Raw genomic sequence first — 21,720 nt, 5'->3', positions numbered from 1 at the left:
AGGTGTCCCTGGAGCAAGGCTGTGAGCACCCTTTAGGAGACATTGTCTTCATCTTCTTGCCAAATGAAACCTCACTCTGGCTCCATGGGTGACAGCTTGCAAGCTGGATGGAGAAGTAGAAGAAAAACACTAAGTTTGGGGCCTGTTTTGCTTTGCCCAGGCTGCGATGCCAGCATGGTCTTGGTCTCAGCCCTTGGTGGAGGAGTCCACTGAGGTTTCAGCAGTGATTTTCTGGCTTTTCCCAGAGTTCTGGCCTGTGTGCTTTGACCTTGTGATGACCCAGTCTTACTTCCTATAGCTTTGGCAGAGTGTCCACCCAAAACAAAACAAAGCAAACTGGAGAGGGATACCACTGCAATCCAGAAGAAATTCAAGTGACTTTTGATATAAGGGATTAGAATAGTTTGATATCTGCTGTGATCTCTGCAGAAGCTCTAGAATTATGCAAAATCAGAGCCAGTGATGATGGCTATAGGGCCTTGTAACCTCTGATATGGAAAATCTGAGATGAAACCACATGGCCGTTCATTCCCATGTGGTGGGTGTTGTGCTGTTGTCAGGTCTTATAGCATGATGGGAAGAGCAGGTGGTAGAGAGTCAGGAATCATGTTTCTGCTCAGGCTGTGGTTTCTTGGGCAGTTATTGATATCACCTGTCAGCCTTCACTAAGCATATTTAGGTGCAAAGCAGTGAGTCTTGCTTTTAAGGAGTCTTGCATTTAGAAGGGGGAGAAAAAAACACATAACCCCCAAGAATTTATTACTGATTAGTACAGGGTTGCTGGCAGGAAATGAGGCAGTATACTTTGGATTGTTCTCCAATATCTATTTCTGTCTGCTATGAATTGAATTGTGTCCCCCATTCAAATTCATGAAACCCTAACCTCCAGTACCTCAGAACTGTATTTGAAGATAAGGTCTTAAGAGGTGGCTAAATTTAAATGAGGCTGTTAGCATGGGCTGTAGACCAGATGTCTTTATAGGAAGAGGAGATTAGGACACACAGAGACACTGGGGTATGTATACATGAGGAAAGGCCACATGAAGAGGAGGTCACAGCAAGAAAACCAGCATCTGCAAGCCAAAGAGAGCTTCAGAGGAAATATGTCCTCCCAGCAACTTGACCTTGGACTTCCAGCCTCCTGATTGTGAGAAAATGAATTTGTGTTGTTGAAACTATTTATTCTGTGGTATTCTGTTATGGCGGCCACGAGCAATCAAATCTACTGCCCTTCTGCTTGGTAAGCAGAAAGTCCACCTCTACTGAGGCCAGGAAGACAGACTTTGCTTCTCAGCCTTCCCAGGTGAAGCTGTGGATATGTGATTAAGTTCTGGCCAATGGATGTAATCAGTATCCTCCATAACTTCCTTTAAAGGATCAGTTATGTCCTTACTTCCTCCTTTTTGTTAGCTGGAATGGGGACATTTTGGCCAGTGAATGAGCAACCATCTTGGACCATGAGGTGGAGGGACAACAAACAAGGACCTGAGTCCCTGACACCCATCAAGAGATGCCAGAGAGCTGGACACCTATAATCCTAGTGGCCCAGGAGGCTGAGGCAAGAGGATCACAAGTTCAAAGCCAGCCTCAGCAACTTAGTGAGTCCTAAGCTACTTAGTAAGACTCTGTTTCAAAATGAAGAATAAAAAGGGCTGGCTCAGTGGTTAAGCACCCCTGGGGATTCAATTCCTGGTTAAAAAAAATAAAAGCCATAGTCCTGAAAATTGACTTCAGAGAGACAGTAAACTATTTATTTAAGCCCCTGTCATTTTGAGGTTTAGGATAAGGTCACAGTGGAGCCTTCTCCTAACTGATCCAGTATTCTTTTTGTGAGGATTCAAGGGAGAAGTCTCTCATTTCTCGGCATGAGGAAAACTCATGCTTCATTTGAGAAGCATTAAAAAATCTTAGACATATTGTTCATTAGGCAACTGAGTCTATTCTTTCTTTGCTTTGTCCACTGGGGAGTTCAGAAAAATGTGCAACCCCCCTCAACAGTCATAGTACTGGAATCTGTGCCCCTTTACTCCAGTTTCCCTATTTTCCTTTCATCTTCATCCTTTGCTGTATTTTCTCAAAACTATTCACTTTCCCCTTTTTCATCAGATGTTGCTTTACATGCAGCCTTGAATTGTTGTGGGGTGGCAAACTTAAGTAAAATAATAAAACTATTTAGTGATCTAATAAACATTTTGTTAGTCCTAAAGGTTCAAGTCTGGAGGTGTGGCATCAGAACACCTACAGAAGATGGAATAGTTCTTGGAGTCAGTCAGAATCTTTTGTGAGGTCTTTAGAGCGATAAATTTGTTTTATTTGTATTTTTCTAGTGAACAGGAGGGGCCTGGGTGGCCTAGGATCATGAGCATCTATTATCCACCTTCTTTACCTGTGCATCTCATGCTTTGGTGTGCATGGCTTGCCCCAGAATATGCCTCAGGTCTCCAGTGGAGGGGTCTGGACTGGATTCATTAGTTCAGAGTTTGCCTCTAAAGCCAGAAAACTACTTCTAGGAAGCAACTCCATTTCTCATTTTTCTGTCTCCTTAAGATTCCAGTGGGAGGGTGAGCCCACTTTAATGTGATCTTTCTATCAGATAATTCAAATGAAAATTCAGGAAATGTCTGAAAACAGGCCACGTTCCAGATTCAATTTTAGGATGAGTGATCATATCCCATTCCCTGTTCACAGGGCACAGCCTCAGAGATCACTTAGACCTGCTGAGCCCAGCTTGACTGGGGTTTGATTTGGATCATAATTGAAGTTTTTGACTTTTCTGTACCCCATGGACAGGAAGGACCCTGGCTCATTGAGATTGCCGATCCCATTTGATGGATGAAGACCGCGGGAAGAAGGATGTGGGAAGAAGGTCACAGTGCCAGGCCAGACCTGTGTGGCTCCAAACTCCCATTTCTTTCCCATTCTAAACTGGTTCTTTTCCTCAGCCCTAAAAAATCAGTATGCATGTGCTTTTTGCTCAATTATACCAGGCTTCCCAGGTTTATTTTGCAATAAACTTGACCTATTTTTTTTTTAAAGTTAGCTAGAGTAAACACTAAGCAATGAATTGACATTTTTTTTTGAACCTAAAACTAATTTCTGGTGGTTTTGGGGGCCCACATTTCTATAAAAACCTGGTAAGAAACACATGAACATTGCATTTATTCCATTTCCTCAGCATCATGCAGGATCCACAGCAGCAGTGAAGTGACACAAAGGGCAGATTTGGGGTTATGGATAGGAGGAGCTGTGGTGATGCCCTGTTTCTTCCTGTAGCTCTTTGAGTGATATCTCCGAGGTGCATATTTAAAAATGTAACACAGGTGCTGATAAGACACCAGGGAATAGCAGCCTTTCAAATATAGGTTAAGAAGAAAGACTGATTCTTTTACATTTGTGCCCAAGACAAAAATGCAGAGCTTTCGTCCAGGTTGCTGCAGGAGGAGTTGGCAACAAAGCACACTAATGGCTGAAGTGAGGGCTTGGGATTTTATGTGCATTTCATTGTTCGATGTGACCCTGGATTCCCATAACTGTGGATAATTCTGTACTGGCTACTTCTAAAATGGATATCTTGTGGACATTGTAGAAGATGGATTAAGGCCTTTACAATATTTAACTTTCCTGGGGATAACTTGAGCAAGAGCTGAAATAGGAGATGAGTGGTTATTTTCAGACTCCAGAGTTCAGTGCTTGAAGGCCAATAAAGCCTCATAGGAAGAATGTGCTTAATAAAACATCTTCTTTAAACATGGGGTATCTGCTTCTCCTTTCCCCTCCCCTCCTCTTTCATTATTGAAACATTAAAAATCCTCTGACAAAGCACATTTCATTTCTTCAATTAGGTTTCTGTGGGAACTGGTCCAAAGGCTTGTGTGCCTGTACAGAGGGTGGGAAGAGGAGCTCCTAGGGAGAGAAGAAATCTTGACAATGCCTTATCTAATGAAGGGACAGTTGGATAAGGGATCAGCAAAGATGACCCACTTTTCATATGGTTTCCTAGTAGATAGGAAGTCAGACACAAGGTTGTCTTAAATATGAATCCTGTTCCAGAGTGTTCTTCTGTAACACTGTTGTTATACAGTTAAAAAGAGATAATTTACAGAAGATACTTAGAATAGGATTTGACACATAGTAAAAACTCAAACTAAATTGGTTATTATTATTAAGGACAAATATTCAGGAAAACAATTTCTTTAAAGACATCTATGAGAAAAAAAATCTGACTAGGTAAACTGTAATGACATTTCCAGCAATAAAATTCTATAATTCAATTGTTTGACATAAACACGGAAACCGCAATGATTTTCTTCCTCTATTTGTCCACTCATCCAATATTTATTGAGCATTTTTGACTGTACTGATATCCACAATCTAATTTCTTTTTCTCTTAGGTAACATGAATAAATTGAAGGCCTTTGTAAGTAAGATGAAAAGGAAAATTCCACAGCCCTAAGGAGAAAATACTATTTTATTCTAGTAGGTAGGCTTTCAGTAGACTTTCTATCAGAAACAAAGCTTCTAAGCAGATGGTAGGACTCATAATATTGTGACAACTTGAATCTGTGTTTTGGGCAGAACTAAAAACAATAGTAGAGTTGGGACTGTCAAAGGTAAAATTACCAAAAAATGCTCAGTCACACTTAACAACAACTAAAATCAACACTTAAGTCAACAATTATCTGGCAAGTAAAAGTTGCCTTCTAGGAAACATTCCATAGACTCCCCTCCATTTTGTAAGCTTCAAACACAGCAGGCTTTGGAATAAAGGAAATGCCTGCAAACTCCCATCCTAGAATACTGGCTGGCTCAGGGACAGTAAGTTGTTCTCATCTCTATTTCCTCCTATATGTATTGGCCAATTAATGGGGTAAATGTACAAATGGCCTTATGTCATTTTTATGTCATTCATTATATTCAACGGACTTCAGAAATGGAACATTATGCTTGAAATCATATTACTGAAAAAAAAAACTGACTCATAAACATATTTAGTACTGGGTCATGGATCATTCTGGTCACATAGGCTGAAGACCTGAATTTAAAATCTCTTAAGTGAGATGTAGAAAATGAATTTTTGGGACAAAATTGTTCTTGAACTTGCCAGACCAGGTGTGCTATGAGTCCCTTTTAAAGCAAATTCAGAGTTCTGGGATGGTTCTTCTAAAGACCACAAGAAGTCTAGAATAAAGCTTCATTTGCGTTTCCACTGTGGAAAGACAGTGAAAACAGGAGAGTCCTGAAGAAGAAAAACTGTCTGATCAGATGATGAAAAACCAGGGAGCCATATTTGGAAAACTTCAGTTATTTAACGCTAAGATTTGAGTCCTTACTAACAAAAGACTGAGAGTTATGTTTGAAGCTCTCCCACCCAGGATGGCGTGTTTCGAGATGGAATGTCTAAGGAAGTAATTAAGGTTAAATGAAGTACTGAACCCAAAGGGTTAGTTTCCTTTAAGAAGAGATGGAGTGCTTGTTCTCTCTTTCTCTCTCCCTCTTTTGCTCCCCTCCTCCCAGCCATGAGAAGACATAGTAGGAAGGTGGTTATCTGCAGCAGGAAGAGACCAAGTCTGCTAAAACTTGATCTTGAACTTACAACCTCAGAACTGTGAGGGAACAAGTTTCTGTTGTTTAAATCATTCAGTCCATGGTATTTTGTTATGGCGGTCTGAATAGACTAATACAATAACCATATAGATATTGATCTTTTTTAAAAAAAATCTCATTTTTGAGTATAAATATGACTTTGAGATAAATAATTGTGTCCACTTTGTATGATTTATTTTTAATGAATTTTAAGCCTTGCTTTGTGATGTAGGAAAATCTATTTTTGTTCTTAGTTTCTCAGTGTCTTTATATTCATGTTTTCTATCAACACCCTTCATTCTCTGCATTCTCATCTTCTATGTTCCTATCTCTAATCCACAAAATAAGTCAAAAAGAGATAAGTCAAAAAACAACTCTTTTTGGAAGGGAGCTCCATCTGAGACATTTGTCTTGCCTTCTGTGTGGATACCCTGAATCAACAGAGCTAACATTTAAGTAGAGAACAGATTTTTTTTTTTTAAGTGACAAATTTTTGCCTGTCTGATGGTAGGAAATAACTCACTCCCCTTATAATACCATCATATGGTTTGTTTTACATATAGATAGAAAAATTCTAGTATCAAGAATTTAGCACATTAAATACAAAATGAGGTCTCACTGAGCAACGGCAACCTGAAAACAACTTAATCTTCTTGTACAAGGCTTTGAACTGAAACCAAGCCTTCAAAATATTTTTCTGTGAGTGATGAAACTGCCTGAGCCTAAGCTCTCCAAGAAGCCAAGAAAGCATTTCATAATAATGCAAAATGGCGCCCGGAGAGTCTGGCAGAAGGCAATTACTTTCCTTCACTTTGTATTTGGCCTAAATGATTCTGGGGTTTCTTCCTAAATTGCTCTTGTAAATTGGTTTTTGTGTAGTTTTCATGGGCTTTGTAAATCTTGCTGATACAATTCATAAAATATTTGTTAACATAAAAGCTAACTGGATAATTATAAAAACAATCCCCAAATCATTTTTATCCTCTTATTATCAGTCAGATTAGAATGCTCTAAGAAATAGTGGCATTAATGTTAGTATTTTTTTCCAGGGTGGTAATGAAGTTTTTTTTTTCCTTTTTAATAAGTAGTCAGCCCTTAATGTATCTTATGTGAATGATAAATAGACATTCTTCAGAATCTGCAGAAAGCACAATGACAAATGATATCATTAACAGCAGAAATTCGAGAGTCTCGTGGTTCACTTTTTTTTTTTTTTGGTACTGAAGATTTAACCCAAAGTTCTTAACCATTGAACAACATCCCCAGCTCTTTTTATTTTTTTATTTTGAGACCGGGTCTTGCTATATTGCTGAGGCTGGCTTTGAATTTGTAATTCCTCCTGCCTCTGCACTGCCTCAGCCTCCCAAGTCATTGGGATTACAGGTGTGCCACCATACCAGCTATGCTTCAACATTTTTATCAGCATCATGAGGCTTCATGAAAGCAAATCTTAAAACACTACTGAGTTTAGGAAAAGACAACACTAGGGAGAAATAAGTCAGAGCTGTGTCCCAACAGAAGGAACAAGGGCTTAACACTGCAGGTGATATTTGAAATGTAAAGTGAGAAAATAACAACACCAAAGCTTGCATTTTACACATCCTTTATCTTTGTCTCTTTCTCTATCCACCTGTCTGCCATCCATCCACCCATCTATCCAGGAAAGTGATTTCTTATATAAATCTGTTTGCCCACTAGTGCATCTTGGGCAACTCTTAACCAGCAGGGACAATTTTGATTTTTCTAAGGACAGAGAGAAAGCTTAGAGGTGAAGTGAAATAAAAGCAGCAACACATAAAAAGCTTTCTCATGATGCATGAAAATGTAGGACACAATTTTAAAAAGTAAGCTCTTCAGAATTCAGAAACGAAGAACTTCGCAAGGCACTTCCCTCCCACACCTCATTGTGAGCGGTATCTGAAGGGCTTTGAAGTGTCGCAGCAGTGGGAATCCTGATGTGGCCCTGGAGACCGCCCCATGGCATATGTGGGCCAAGAGCCATCACCTGTCTGTTGTCTAGATAGGCAAAATTAAAATGTAAGAAAATGCTGGGTTCTGGGGGGAGAGCATATTTCTTTGAAGTGTCTTTTCAAACCTGGCTAAGTTCTCAACTTTGAAAATTTGGGAAGGTTGGTAATTTCTCTGTGCCGGAGTCAACACATTATGCCTACAGTTTGGGAGAAGATAATTAGCACGTTTAAAAAGTCAAACTGTTTCTTAGTTCCACAGAATATATAAATGGAGGAACCCCCCTCCTGCACGGGGGCTTGTGTCCTCTGTGAGAGAATATTCTTAAAACGCTCTTCATTGCCCATGTAAAGTCTGTACTAGAAAAACCCTTCAGAGATGAGGCGTCAATGTGAAATGAGTTCACTTGTAAATAGGGTTTTAAAACACTAGGTTAATTAATGAGTCGGGATAAACTCTCAGGAGAATACCAGCAATGAGCTTGTGGTGTATGGGACTCATCATTTCCATTAATAGAGTCGAGATACACACCTCATTCATCATGTAGCTCAATAAAAATACAACTTGGAAATAAATAAAACTAACAGAACACATAGGCACTGAATCACTTCTGTGGCGCTGTGCTTCAGGTGGCCTGAATGTTTCTGATGCACATTTTTTTTCCAACTCTGGAGTCCTGCCCCTAATTCAGCCCACCACACAGTCTCTGCCTTGAAACCTCAGCATTGTCTACAGCTTTCTTTTCTTGTCGACTACTGTGACCAATTTATTACCAGATCTTCTCAATTCTGGCTCAGAAATAGCTCTCAAATCTGCCCTTGCCACTCACTCTACCACCAATATTTTTGTCTAAAGCCCTGTCCTCTGGGCTACTTAAGAGCCATTAAAAAAGATTTTCCTAAGTACCGCTAATAATAGCAAACACCTACATTGTGCTTACTGTGTACGAAGAACTGTTCTAGGGGCAATCAATTCTCACAAGAGTGCTATGATAGATGCTGTTATATCTATTTCACAGAGAAAAAAATAGAGAACTGAGAGGTTAGGTAACTTGTGCAAAGTCATACAGCTGGTCAGGAGAAGAACTAGGATTTGAACTCAAATGGTGTGTCTCCAGAGTCTCTGCTCCAATGATTAATTGTTTTAATTTAACCCATTATTATTATTATTATTATTATTTTTATTGTCGTTACTCTTTTGGAGTAGGCAACACGGTTATCTGGTTCAAAATTCAAAGCCACAGAGGGCATATATTGAGAAGCCTCTCACCTAAGTTCTCTGTTGCACAGGCCCCTGCTCTGGAGGTATTGCATGATTAGTTTTTTCAATAGCACCCCAAGTAAATGCCTATATGCTATTTCCCTCCCTTTTTATGGTATGCAAACATAGTATACTCTCCTATAGTCTAGAATACAATTTGGCAAGTTGCCCTTTTCAGTTAACAACATGTATTGAAGATCATTCCAAATCAGTACATGAAGAGTTTCCCCATTTCTTCATTTTTTCCCTCTTTCTTTAAAGACTGCAGATGGTCTATATTAGGAATGGACAGCTTTTTCTATAAAGGGCCAGACAGTAAATATTTCAGGCTTTGAGTTCCATATGGTCTCTGTCACATATGCTGCTGTTGCTTTCCTTCTTAAAAAGACATTTTAAAAAACATAAAACCCACTCACGGGTCATACAAAGACAGGCTACCGGCCAGGTTCTCACCTTGCCAGGTTTTTACCTTGCCTCCTTGTACTCATTCATTTTCTGGCCTGGCTCCTTCTTGACCATTCTAAAACAGCAAACTTCCTATAAAACATCTGAGGCTGCCACTTCCCTGTGTGAGCCCTTCACAGCTCCCCTATTCTGGTCCCCAGAGTCTGCTAGCTCTGCCTGACTGTTCTCTGACGTCACCACTCCCCATCTCCTCCCTCCCTTTCTTCCATCCTCTCCAGCTGCATGAATTTTTCTGTTCCTCAAACTAGCCATATCCATTTCTGCCCTTGAGGTACTGCTCTGCTGGATGACTCCTTCCTGAGGTGCAGTCTCAGTTTGGATGCCTTCTCCTCAGGGAGGCTCCCCCGCCCACCAGGGATGGCTCCCCATCCCCCACCACTTTGTTTTTTCCATGGTCCACGTGGCATCTGTAATCATACTGGTTTATCTTTACAGTCCTGGTTCCCCTAGGACATAGGGATACCCCAGTGCCCAGTACGTTGACTGATGCAGATGAACAAACAGAATTTTCTGATCAGGTGAATGGAGTTTTTATACCTTCCTGAGCTAGGATCAATTTCTTCTTTGTTAGCTCTGAGAGCACTTTGTACAGACCTTCAGGATCCCACCCGGCTGTAAATAGTTGCTGATCACAAATGCTTATTGGTTGATTTATATATATCTTGAATATCAAACGTCACGCACATCTACAAAACCTTTTCAATAGCTACAACAAACTCCTTCAGGTAAGGGCCACCTTGAATGGGGTTTAAATGGCCAAGCATCAACACATATGGTACTACTTACCATCTATCCCTGGGCTAAGTGCTTTCTCACATGATCTCATTTAGCCCTTATAGTAACCTCGATGAGGAAAATAGAGCTCAATGAGGTTTGGAAGTTACCCCTGGCAGATTTGGAATTCACCACCAGGCCCTCCTGCAGCCAGCTATGGTGGGATGGCTCCTTGAAGTTCTGTTTGCCTAGAGGTCTGAGGCACCAGCATGTTGCACAGACCTGCCCTGTGTCCCTGCACTGGGACCTGGAGGCCCAGCTCTGCTCAGGGAGGAGTCAACCGAGACTCTTTCTCTCCCCTGCAGCAAAGTCCTCCCTTGTAGGGGCACAGATGTCCCTCTGCCAGCCAGATGGAGAGGCATGGTGACGAGGCTGCCCTCTGCACACCTGTGACCGTGCCAGCCCCAAGGGCAGCCAGATGTCCTTGGGGCCTGCCTCCTGCTGCCACATGCTGCTTATCCATGTGGACATAAGCTGCTCTGCCAGCTCACTCTTGGGCTAATGCGGAGGGACTACAGGGGCTCTGGGCAGGAGGGCCAGGCGACTAGAAGGCAGGGGAGACAAGGGCAGAAGGAGCAGTGGTCTCTTTGTCCTTTCCTTTAAAAGAAGAAAATTTTCTCACAAATCCTATCAGGGAATAAGAACAGTAGACAATAATCAACCTGATTTTTCCTCAGAAGTATGGACTCCTTCTATAGCAAAGCACTTTCCAACAGAAAGGAGAAGACAGTGCTGGAATATTTTGGCTGTGATCTGGTTCTATTTATGAGCAACTTTTCCACTCCTTGGGAAAATTCTGTCAAGAGAATAGGTTTCAAATGTTAGGCTAATGCTACTCAAAGTGTGGTCCTGGGACAGCAGCATTGACCTTACTGGGCAACCCCAGAAATCTAACAGGTGCCACTCTGATTCTGCCTATTTTTTGTGCAACTGTGGTTCAGAGGCAGTGTTGCATTTAGATGCTCCTGAGATCAGATCTCAGCTCACTGCTTGCAAACTAGGTGGCCCCAACTAATTACTTCATCTCACCGAGTGACAGCTTCATTAACTAGTAAAACGAGACACAATGTCCACACTTTCAGCTGTGAAGTGTAAAAGGGATAATGTACATAAAGTGCTTATATCAAATCAGCAGCCTATAGTAAGTGCTTGATAAACATTAGGTATTGCTTTATGGGAAGAACATACCAATTGGTTATGCCATTGAACATTGGATTGGGTCAGAGTGTATTCATTTCACATATAGGGACAGGGAAACCCAAAGGGGTTCACTTAATGAAGCACGATGACTATGGTTTCTCTGATATTTACTCTGACCTTAAAGACAAAGAAAAAGGATTATATAGTAGTAGCTGTCAAACTCTCAAACATTAAGATCTGCATTTTCATCTGCAGGACTTTCAGATATATACATCTTCCAACTTGAGAAACAGTGGCTTAGAGAATATATGTATTCATTCCACACATGTAGGGCTCGATACCTGTGGATCCCTGGGGTGGGAAATACACACCAGGATGAATCAGGCCCTACCTGGTGTCCACCCAACTAGGAGCTGGGGCCTCCAAGAGGACTTAGGGCTTGTGCTGCTAGGCCCCGACATCAGTAAGAGCCGAAGCCCAGAAGAGCAATGGAAAAAGGCCTTACCTGGGCTTCTGCAGCTTCAATGCTGTGGGAGAGATTTCCATTTTGTACAGGTTCCGAAGCATCGCTGGATGGTGTCATTTCAACTTCTGTGCTCGTGCTATTTGGGAGTTCGATTTTTTCTGTGACATAATTTAAATACAAGCACACACACACACAAAGAAAACAATGGAATCAATGGTGGTAAAGAGTCATTGAAAAAGAACAACCTAAAATGCTGGGCCAGAGAGAAGATAGATGGTGGTGTCTGAGGCCTGGGGCTGGTGTTGGCCAAATGGCAAAGGGCCTTCACCATCCTTCCTGTGCCTTCTAGCATACTGCCCTCCTGCCCTTTGACAGGGCTCTGGCTTGCACTGGCATGATATCAGCTTGTGTGCCCCTCAGCCCCGTGGAGCTATCTTTCCTTTCCTTTTTCTATGATGCTGGGGATGGAACCCAGGCCCATGCACATGCTAGACAAGTGCTGCACCACTGAGCCATGTCCCAGCCCTCAGGTCCCATAGCATGTCCTTCTCCAAAAGAGGCAAACTAGCCATTCAAAACACAAATGTAGATACTCAAAACCCAAAGCCACACCCAACCTACGCACTGCTGTTGACCCTCTGGACCTTGTCCCTTAGTGTTTTCTCACCGTGGGGTCTTGCACACTACTCTGCAGAGGGTATTGGTACCTGGGCATTCTGCCACTATAAGGTGTTGTCTTAGGCAAGTGTCCTCCTTCCTTGGGGTTTTGACAACCTTACCTGTGAAGTGAGCTCTTCAACTGCTGCATCTCCAGGGCCTATTCCCTTCAGCTACTTCTCTCAAGCTTTGTAGTAGAAACTCTGCCAGTGCCTCAGTATTCACTGGGAAGACAGGCTTGGCAAGCTGGCCCTTCTCATGAGCCTGGGGAGTGCTACTGAGCACTTTTCTCACCAGGGCATCCCATTGCAGGCCAGGCAAAGAGGAACCAGGCAAGCAAGAAAGGCCCAAGTCCTGAATGAGGCAGTGGTTGGCTAAAGTGGAGCCCTGGGTCAGCAAGTGCAAAGACAAATTTTCTTCCGAGAGTTGAGAAGTGACTCAAGGGCTATGATTGAACACTGGGACTCTGTGACGCTGGGAACCAGACAGGCCTGTGTTCTTTATCTCACTCTACATCTTATGCAAGTAACTCAACCTCTCTGACATTGAGGCAATGTTAATAGTACTACAATTATTATTACCACTACTGCTACCCCCACCATGACTACAGGGCACTTCAATAAAGATTAAATAAGAAAATGCATATAAAGCACTTAGCATAGTGCCTGGTACAGGACAAGCAAGCAGAGACAAAGAATGTGAGCCCTGTTACAGTGCCTGCCTTTTACTAGATTTTTTTCTCTAGGGCTAAGAGGAGCACCTCCGGGTGATCAGTATTCAGGCACGGCTGGGGTCACATGGCACTTCAGTGGGAAGGAAATAAAAAGGTTTCTATTGGAATAACACGCTGCGTGGGGTCAGGCCCCAGGCTTCAGGAGAGAATGAGGCTGTATGGTGCACTATCAGGGCTGCTGGAACCTTCCAAAGGCTCATCAGTGTCAGATATAAGCAGGATCAAGTTGCTCACGGAGTATCAGAATGTTTTTATTTCTAGAAACTTCAGAAGAATTAAAGGTTTCTGATATTCATACAGAAGTAAACAATTTGAAAGGTATATAAACATTGTTGTGCTTGAAGCTGCTTGATATCGGAAATCACAGGAAGTGCATTTAGTTGTGGCATACAGAGATATAAATTGATTTAAATATGGAAAACCACAGAAACTCATTTTTACTTTATCTGTCCATGTTTTTAATAGTGACAGTGATTAGGAGTTGATGTTTTGTGGGGCTCTGCCAGTTTATCTTGGTATGTTTGATTACTAAGTACCTTGGGGAGTATTAAAACCCTATTTGGGAGAGTGTACTGGCTGGAATTATCACCCTCAGAATTTGCCAAACTTGCTTCTAGCAACACAGGATTCTGGGTACCCAAAGGGAATAAGAGCATCCAAGGATAGACACGAAACCGCCCACCAGGCCTAACACCTAACTCGAGGATGCACATCTTAGCTTAGGAAGTACTTTCGCACGGCAGGCTGAGGTTTTTGTCACCAAGGAAAAGATAAAAATAAATCTTGGACTTAACTTTGAAAGCTTGGATTTTAGACACACTTCTATTTTGTAGTTACAAAGTTATTCACAGACTAATCGACTTGCAAGGCTCCTTGGAGTCCTGTGTCCCACCTCATCATAGGTCATCATTCAATAGGAGGAGGGCAGAGCTGGAGCCTAGGCATTTAAATCTTACTACAGACAACTTCATTCCACAAAAGAGAAATCAAGTGGAGAAGAAAAAATAGATTGTATAATTGAACCTAAATATCACAAGCCAAACTTAACCTGGACAATAAATTTCGTGGTATGGTTTTACATTTTTATAATACAAAGGCGAAACATGCTTATTCTGAAGAAAATGTGTCCAAGTTCACAGAAGCATAAAGAAGCAGACAAAACACACAGTTCTTAGTGCTGACTTCAAGATATCACCATTGTTAACATTTTTGCTGATTTTTTATTCAGTTTTTCTTTTCATATCCAATCGAATCTTGACTGTTTCTTGGCCAAAAATTTCCCTGAGCTACAAGTCAGGATAACAGGAGAGGCAGAGACTCTTCTACAGAGTGTCATGTATTTTGAGTGCAACACTGTTGAATTTTGTCTGCAGATAATTTTAGTTACTTGGGCAATAGCTTCGTTTATAGCATAGATCCAGATTAGGTTAAATTTAGTTTGAATTTAGAATTAGAGAACTGTATTATAGTTACAGACAGGAGAGGAGGAACATCATGTTACAAGTTAAAATAAGATGCCTGAATGTCACAATCTGGTCACACAGGAGCTCTGGAAAAGTCAGCCAAAAGAGACCTGTGCTGGTACTACTGAATTCTTGAGAAAGAAGAGGCAGCCTTGATCCAAAGGTACTAGGCCATGCAGGAAGTGGCCAATTGGTAATTTAGTGAATGTGCTGCAAGCAATGTCCTAGGTATTAAATCTGGTTGCTATTTCAGAAGGGGTACCCTCACCTTTGATTAAACATTAGATGACGTGTGTGTGTGTGTGTGTGTGTGTGTGTGTGTGTGTCCTTTATGTGGAATCCCTGAAACGAAGCCATTATCTACTCCTGAAGGGTAGTGCTTGACTGGGAGTTGGCTAGAATCATTTTACTCTCCTTGGACTTCCACTAGAGTTATTGGTGAAATACTGTGTCCTTTTCTTCCTTGGATCCATGTAGGGAAGAGAGACCCATGTCCAGGTCAGGGCCGACCTACAGGGTTCTGTGTCAGCACTGAGTGAGTGGTGCCCATGCTGTGCCCTGCCTCTCAGCTCCCAGGAAGGGCATGAGATGGGGTCTCCGTGCACTCACCCACGTGATTGGCAGCCCCATTCTGCCTCTCGTTCTCATCCACTTGGCATTTCTTCTTGGCAATCTTGTGGAGAATTGAGGCCTTTTCTCTGAACCTCCCTGAAGCAAGAGAGAGTGGTGGGAAGGAGACAGAGTGAGAGGAAGGTCGAGTCTGGTGGCAAAGGAGGAGCCATGGAAAAGCATGTGGCTTTTTCAGTTCTGCTGCTCTGTGGCAGTGACCACACCATCCTGTCCAACCTCACGCCCTAAAACCTGCAGGACCTGTGATTTCTTACCTGTGTGGGGTCGTTAGCCTGGCAATCTGTTTGAGAACCTCCAGCTGCTGGAGCACAGATGAAAGGTTCGTGACTTGGACCTCTTCCCTCCCCTCCCAGTTGCTCACAAATAATCCAAAGCATCAAGCATCACTGAATCTCTCCCTGCTGCTGAGATCCAAAACAGGTCAAAAGAAACAGAGCTGCTCTGGAGGCACAGACATTTCTCTGGATTAAATGCTCATCCCAGATTGGCTGTTGACAAATGGATTGGGAAGAAATGCCAAGCCCAGGAGTCCTTTGTATTGACTTTGACTTTTAAGCTTTATCATAATTAACATCACAATTTCTAAATGAGTTAGGAATGGGCATCCATGAGCTTTCTAGATCAGCCAAGTTCGCTATAGTTAAAGCTCTAAAAAGGCACTTGGTTCCATTTGGGGATCTAGAGCAAAGAATGATCAACTGAGCATGGCAAGTAATGCTGGTGCTGAGATACTTTAGGAAAGGTGCTGGAACAATACCCTTCCCAAAGCAATCATTTAAAACAGCTGTGCCACAAGTGGAACACGTCATTTCTTCATTTATGACACAATGGGTAAAGGCATGCAACAAGCACAGAAAATAAACATGCAAAATGTAGATTGGGGAGACAGCACATTTCTCTGGTCTTCTTTCATCTTTGATTTTCTTCCTTGGGAGCACCCAAGGTGCAAATATTCTCATTTTAAACCAACTGATCATTCAGATCTGAAGAGTTCTTCAAAATGCCATGACCCTTGTAATTCTCCCATCGGGCAGTTTTTGTTGGCTGTGTTTCCTAGCAGCATGTTAACAGGGCTTCCCATTCCACTTTTCTAGTTAGAACCAAACCAAACTAAAATGTTCCTCCTGGAGAGGCTCTTCTGGAATGGGACATGGAAGGTTGGCATCCACCTGCTCCTCCCATGGATGGAAATCATGGCATGTGGTGACATAGTGGTGACATGTATGACCGGTTGGGAGTAACAGAACCTGTAAGCTCCACCGGTGAATGTGGCAGGGGCTGGGGTCATTCTGCTCACAGCTCCATTAGCCATGACCTTAGACACCTTGCTACGTCAAGGCAACCTCTAGGCAAAGAATGTGCAGCCCAAGGTGTATTCTCAAAGGCAGCAATCAAGGGAAATATCATACACAAAAAATGCAGGTCAGTCTTCTGTGTGGGCTGCAGAAGGGATGAGAAGGAAGGATGGGGAGGGGGGCATGGCATCCATCTTTGAGGGATGCTGAAGGTCAGCCTGAGGTCAACAACCTGGAAGGTAGTTTGAATTTGGTTGTTTCTATTTAATCTCCCAGGTAAACTGTAGGAAGAAAAAGGGAAAGGAAACAAGGCTAGGGAAAGGAGGAGGAAGGAGAGCAAGGAAGAAAAGAATAAAAGAGCAAAAGAAGGAACACAGGAAGGAGGCAGGATGCAGGGGATGAGATTGCCTGGAGGTTGCCCAGGTGGTGCAGATGCCAGGCACTTGTCCGGCTGCCAGATCTAGTGTTTTCTGAGGCCCAAGAATATAAGAGCGATCTTCAGAAACTCTCTAGCCTTAGGCTTAAAGACGGGATACTCCCCATGGAAGTATCCCAAAAGTATCCAATTCCAAAAAGTCCCCAAAGCACATGATTTTTACTCTAGAAAATAAAAAGGAGATTCTGAAATGTCACTGGAGATGATGCTTTTCACAAACCCATTCTGTGGTGTCAGGATTGCTCTGTGAGCATAGATCATGCTGTAGCTCTGTGAAATAAAGATGATCAATATTTGCTATTTTAAAATTATATATAAAATAATAAAGTAGGAAAGAATTCAGAAGAGGAAATAAGATTATGGAAATAAAACCCGAGATAATAACCCAATCCAAACAAAGTCCTAAAATCAAGAATAAAGGCAGAGAAACCAGCTAGAAACCAGCGAATGGCCTGTTGTTTGTGGTTACAAGAATCTTCCCAGAGATTAGGTGTGTGCCAGAGAGAGATACTTAAAAAAGGGACCTTGAAATATGTTAGGGTATAGCCAATTTACTCTGCCAGGAAGCATCCTTCAGTACAGTGTTGGTAACACATAGGGTGGGTTTTCCTAAATTCTCCAAGGGAGGAGGACTATGTGGACACAGTAGGAAATGATTCTCGACCTGGGATTTTGTAGTTTCTCATACATTTTACATGCCAGTGAGGGTTTTCTAAATTTAGTATTCCCCCCACCCCACCACTGGAGCAGCACCTCTGATTTCCTCTGCTGTTGAAAAGTAGAAGGGATTCACCTTGTTTGCTTTCTCTTGGGATCTAGCCCTTTGGGCAGGAGGTAAAGCAGCTGAGGCTGGTTGGTGAACTATCTTTTCTGCAGATTTCAACTTCTTTCATTCACCTTCCTTTCCTGACCATTGTTTGTCCCCACTGTCATGACCTGACAACCATTGTACATTCTAAGTGCTGATGATGCTGCTCTATAGCCTGGAAGGATTTCCCCTTGAAGATTAGTTTCTTGAAAGGCAGCAGTTGAGGGCTGACCTTCAGAATTCAGCACACACTGATGCTCCTGGAGGGTGATGGGCGGGGCTTGACAAAGGGAGGTATGCCCATTCCAGACCTGTGGACACCCCAGCGACACCCCAGAGTAGCTTCTGAGAAATGAGGCTCGCAGGACAAGAATGACCATGAGATCTCTGGGGCAGAAACCAGCACAGACTCTGTGGTTTTCAAAGTAACCCTTTTGCCTTGGGGGTAGGAAGACATAACACATTGAGGACCTGTTCAGGTTCAAGTCACAAGCTGGGGAGAACAAGCAAAAACGTTTGTGAAGGGGACAGCACGGTATTGTGGTTAAAAAATGGAAGCAATTTAGAGGCAGGTGGGTCTGAGCTCAAGCCCAAGTTCTGTTGGGTGATTTTTGGTACATTCCTGCATAATTCTGGTCTTCAGTTTTCTCATCTCTTACATGGGGATTCCAGTGGAATTGGCTCACAAGTTAAATGTAAGCCTTACAAAAGAAAATTTGTGTATAGAGCACATCACAGTGTAAAGAATTGGAAAAACTCTGTCAATAAGAGGTAAAAAAGAAACAAATTAACAAAATGCTCAAGGGCAATGGTGATATGGCTCCAAGTTGCTTTAGGAGGACTGTTGCTATTTTCTCTTCTTTAAATCCACATAGGCAAGAGCAGAGAATCAGTCACATCCAGACCTAGTAACATACTAAGACCTTGTGGGACTGGTGCTCTGGTTTTACAGAATCCTTAAAAAAAATCAGCTCCAAATTTTAGGCACAGATTGCTGTAAGGGATGGCACAGAGGAACTGATCTAAGAAACAATTGTGCAACTTTGTGCTTGGTGATAAAGAGTGAAGGTATTCTTCAGTACTTTTCAAGGTCAATGAATGAGCGATTTTTATCATGTTTTAAGGCTACCTTAAAAAATATACTCTGTTGTGGTGTAAACCTTAAGGTGTTGAATTTTTATATAGCTACAGATATTTGTATACTTGGAAATCTCAGAAATAGCAAACTCTGCTCAAATCGTGAGGCACCTACGTCAAAACCTAGTGTATAATTTTAAGATAGATTAGCTTGGTCTGAAATTTGCAAGAGTACCAGCTGAGTGTCCTCAGAGAAGTGTGTGTTGAGGGGGTGGTAAGGAAGTATGGAAGGAAAAGATCAAAGCATAAAGGCCCAATGTGAATAAGAATGAATTTAGAAAAACATCCGGCAATCAAAATCTTTGACCAAATCACTCTGAGATGAAACAGAAATCCCACGCTGCAGTGCAAAGAAAACCATCGGAGGGTCTGTTCACTCCAAGGAAATAATTTGGCTTCTGTTCTGCTGCTTAATTAATTAAGACAGCCCCTTGCACATTCCCACATCTTTCCCACCAAGCCTGTAATAGTCAAAAAGAACCCTTTGGGTTGGCAATCTGATTAGCTCCAGGCTGCCATGGAACATTCTGAGCATCAGCAACAGAGGAAAAAAAAAAAAAAAAAAGGGACAAAAGAGATAAGATGCAAAAGGAGCTACCACACACCCCTCAGTGAGCAGCCTGTGGTTTGGGGAAAAAAAAGCAAAAAATGAAACAGAAGGGAAAGTTTGAAAATAAGTCTTTTAAAATCTATTTTTGTGTTTTCAGCTCTGCCTGTCCTGTCTTTCTCTGAAGTTTGTGGCTTGGCAGGTAGCTTCAAAGGCAGAAGTGCACCTGAATTTGCCTCCCATTTATTCTGTGCCTTTTCTCCAGACTCAGATCATCATCAGACAGACCATCATCATCCTGACAAGGTGACATAACTGATGTGGCACTGCTGGGTCATCCTGGGCTCCTCTTTCTCCCATGCTCCACGTGCCTTCCATCAGCAACTCTGGTGCCTCAATTTTCAAGATATTTCAGACTCTGCCCACTTCTTCCTCCCCAGGCGGTTATCCCTGGGCCCCACCAGAAACAAGTCTTTTGGGAGCAATTTGTCTAGTCTGAGTGTATCCTTCCTACCCTTACCTCTTCTTCCCCCAGGCTCAAGGACTCAACTCACCCCAGCAAACTTAGGGGGCAGTAGTGTGGACTAGGTTTCTCTCCTCTGTGCACAATCCTGGAATGGCTCTCTAGGTCAAAGTGAGTCAAGACCTTACAATGCCCTGCAAGATTCTATCCAATGAGGCTCACCCTGGCTGTCTCAACTTCATCCCCACTCCTTCTCCTTGCTGAAGGATTCTCTATGGATACCCACACCCCTCTTTCTCATCAGAGAATGTGGAAAATTCAATATTCTTAGGGCACTTCATACACCAGTCACAGCCTCTTTTAGCTTGCTGCCCACATGTCTGCTTTGCCCACCAGAGGGCAGTCTTCTCTGGGGAAGGGACTTTCTCCCCACCATCTTACCCTTCAACAAGTATCTTAGAATAATGTCTGGCTCATCACACACCCCCAGACTGCAGTGAAACTTGCTATAATCAGCTCTCCTGGGAAGCTGAGCTTCCTTTCAAACCCGAACAAGTCACAAACATTCTTCCACACTGCAAATATTAAGCAAACTTGTGCTTTGTACTGGGTACCTAATTTGGTGAACAAGGTAGATTCAGCTGCTGCCCTTGTGGAGTTCATTGCCTGGAATTGAAAAAAGAAAAGTAACAAGGACTTCAGATTTGTTCTCTGACAGTGGAGACCTTCTTGGAAGGGGTATGGATGCTCAGAGAATAAAACTGAAAGCTTCTTTGTAAGAGATGCTACCTAGCAGCTGGGGTGGGGGAGAAATGGGTCCTCTTCCCATTCTATAAATTGTCTTTGTGGAGAAGTTTATGTATCTAATAGGGGCTAGCTTGATTTTTATTCTTAAAAGAAAAATAGCAACGATAATAATTTCAATTTAAACAAAAAACTCACTAAGAACATAGAATTTTATTTAGCCCTAAATCTGTTTTTGAAATATAGTTTCTAAATTATTTTTTTCTGATTTTGTGAAACATCATGGAAACGATTTATTATACTACAATGATATGAATGAAAATTAAGCTACTCTTGTGATAAAGTATTTTTTAAAGCATCTTTAGTGAATGAAACACAGAAGAGAGATGATTAACATAATTTGATTGTCATTATATTTATAGACTCAATCATAGGAGTAGTTTCTGTAATTAATTAATTGTATCTCAAGTGGTGGCCAAACCCATTGCACAGTGAGGGGAGGCAACTGGATCTCCTCATTAAGTCTCTCCCTTAGGAATGACATTTGTGACCACATATAAAGAATGGATCTGTCTAAATATGCGTTAGTTCTATCATACTCCCTAGCAAGGTCATGTGGTAATTGGGAATACAAGCTTGTTTTTGTAAATATTTTGAAATGTTTCCAATGTTTTGCAAAGGCTGGTATCCAAAAGACTGATATTTTATCTTTATATTTCCAATTTCTTGTCTCCCCACAAAGTTTGTGGAATCAGTCGTCTTCAATCTGCAGTCTCCCTTTCCCCTCAGTGTGATCATGATCAAATCTCTCAATTTGGGAGTTTTTCTCTTGACTTCAGATTTCCTGCTGGCATTTCCCTCTCTTACCTGCCTTTTGCAGCTGTGCCTCTCAAAAGAACCATCTCTGTTGGTGCCTCTATTTTCTTTGTCTCCCTTTGTTATAATAGTAAGTCTGCATCTGGCATCTGCCAGCATTACTCCAAGGGACCTGCCTTCTGCCACTTTTTGCTTGCATGTGACTTGATTTCTCAGTGGTATTTGGTATTCCTCGCTTCTCCTCTTCTATTTCAAGAGTCCCCAAGAGTTCCCTTTAAGTGTTGGTATTCCTCAGTGTTCCCTCCTGGCTCTCTTCCCCATTCCTCACTGTCTCC

General features: G+C 42.2%; 1 protein-coding gene across 3 annotated transcripts in view; it reads right to left on the bottom strand.

Moving 5' to 3' along the window:
• Slc24a2 (solute carrier family 24 member 2) overlaps window positions 1-21,720 on the bottom strand; it is a 208,778-nt gene that overhangs the window by 21,263 nt on the left and 165,795 nt on the right. For all 3 annotated transcript variants that reach the window (XM_076843407.1, XM_076843408.1, XM_076843409.1), the window contains 2 exons: window positions 15,119-15,217; window positions 11,696-11,814 (listed from right to left, as the gene is read on the bottom strand). In XM_076843407.1, the coding sequence (XP_076699522.1) occupies window positions 11,696-11,814; window positions 15,119-15,217 (218 nt within the window). The remainder of the gene's footprint in view (window positions 1-11,695; window positions 11,815-15,118; window positions 15,218-21,720) is intronic.

This window comes from Callospermophilus lateralis, chromosome 2 (assembly GCF_048772815.1).
Source record: "Callospermophilus lateralis isolate mCalLat2 chromosome 2, mCalLat2.hap1, whole genome shotgun sequence".
In the NCBI taxonomy this organism is placed as follows: domain Eukaryota; kingdom Metazoa; phylum Chordata; class Mammalia; order Rodentia; family Sciuridae; genus Callospermophilus; species Callospermophilus lateralis.
This window is presented reverse-complemented; position numbering and strand designations above follow the sequence as displayed.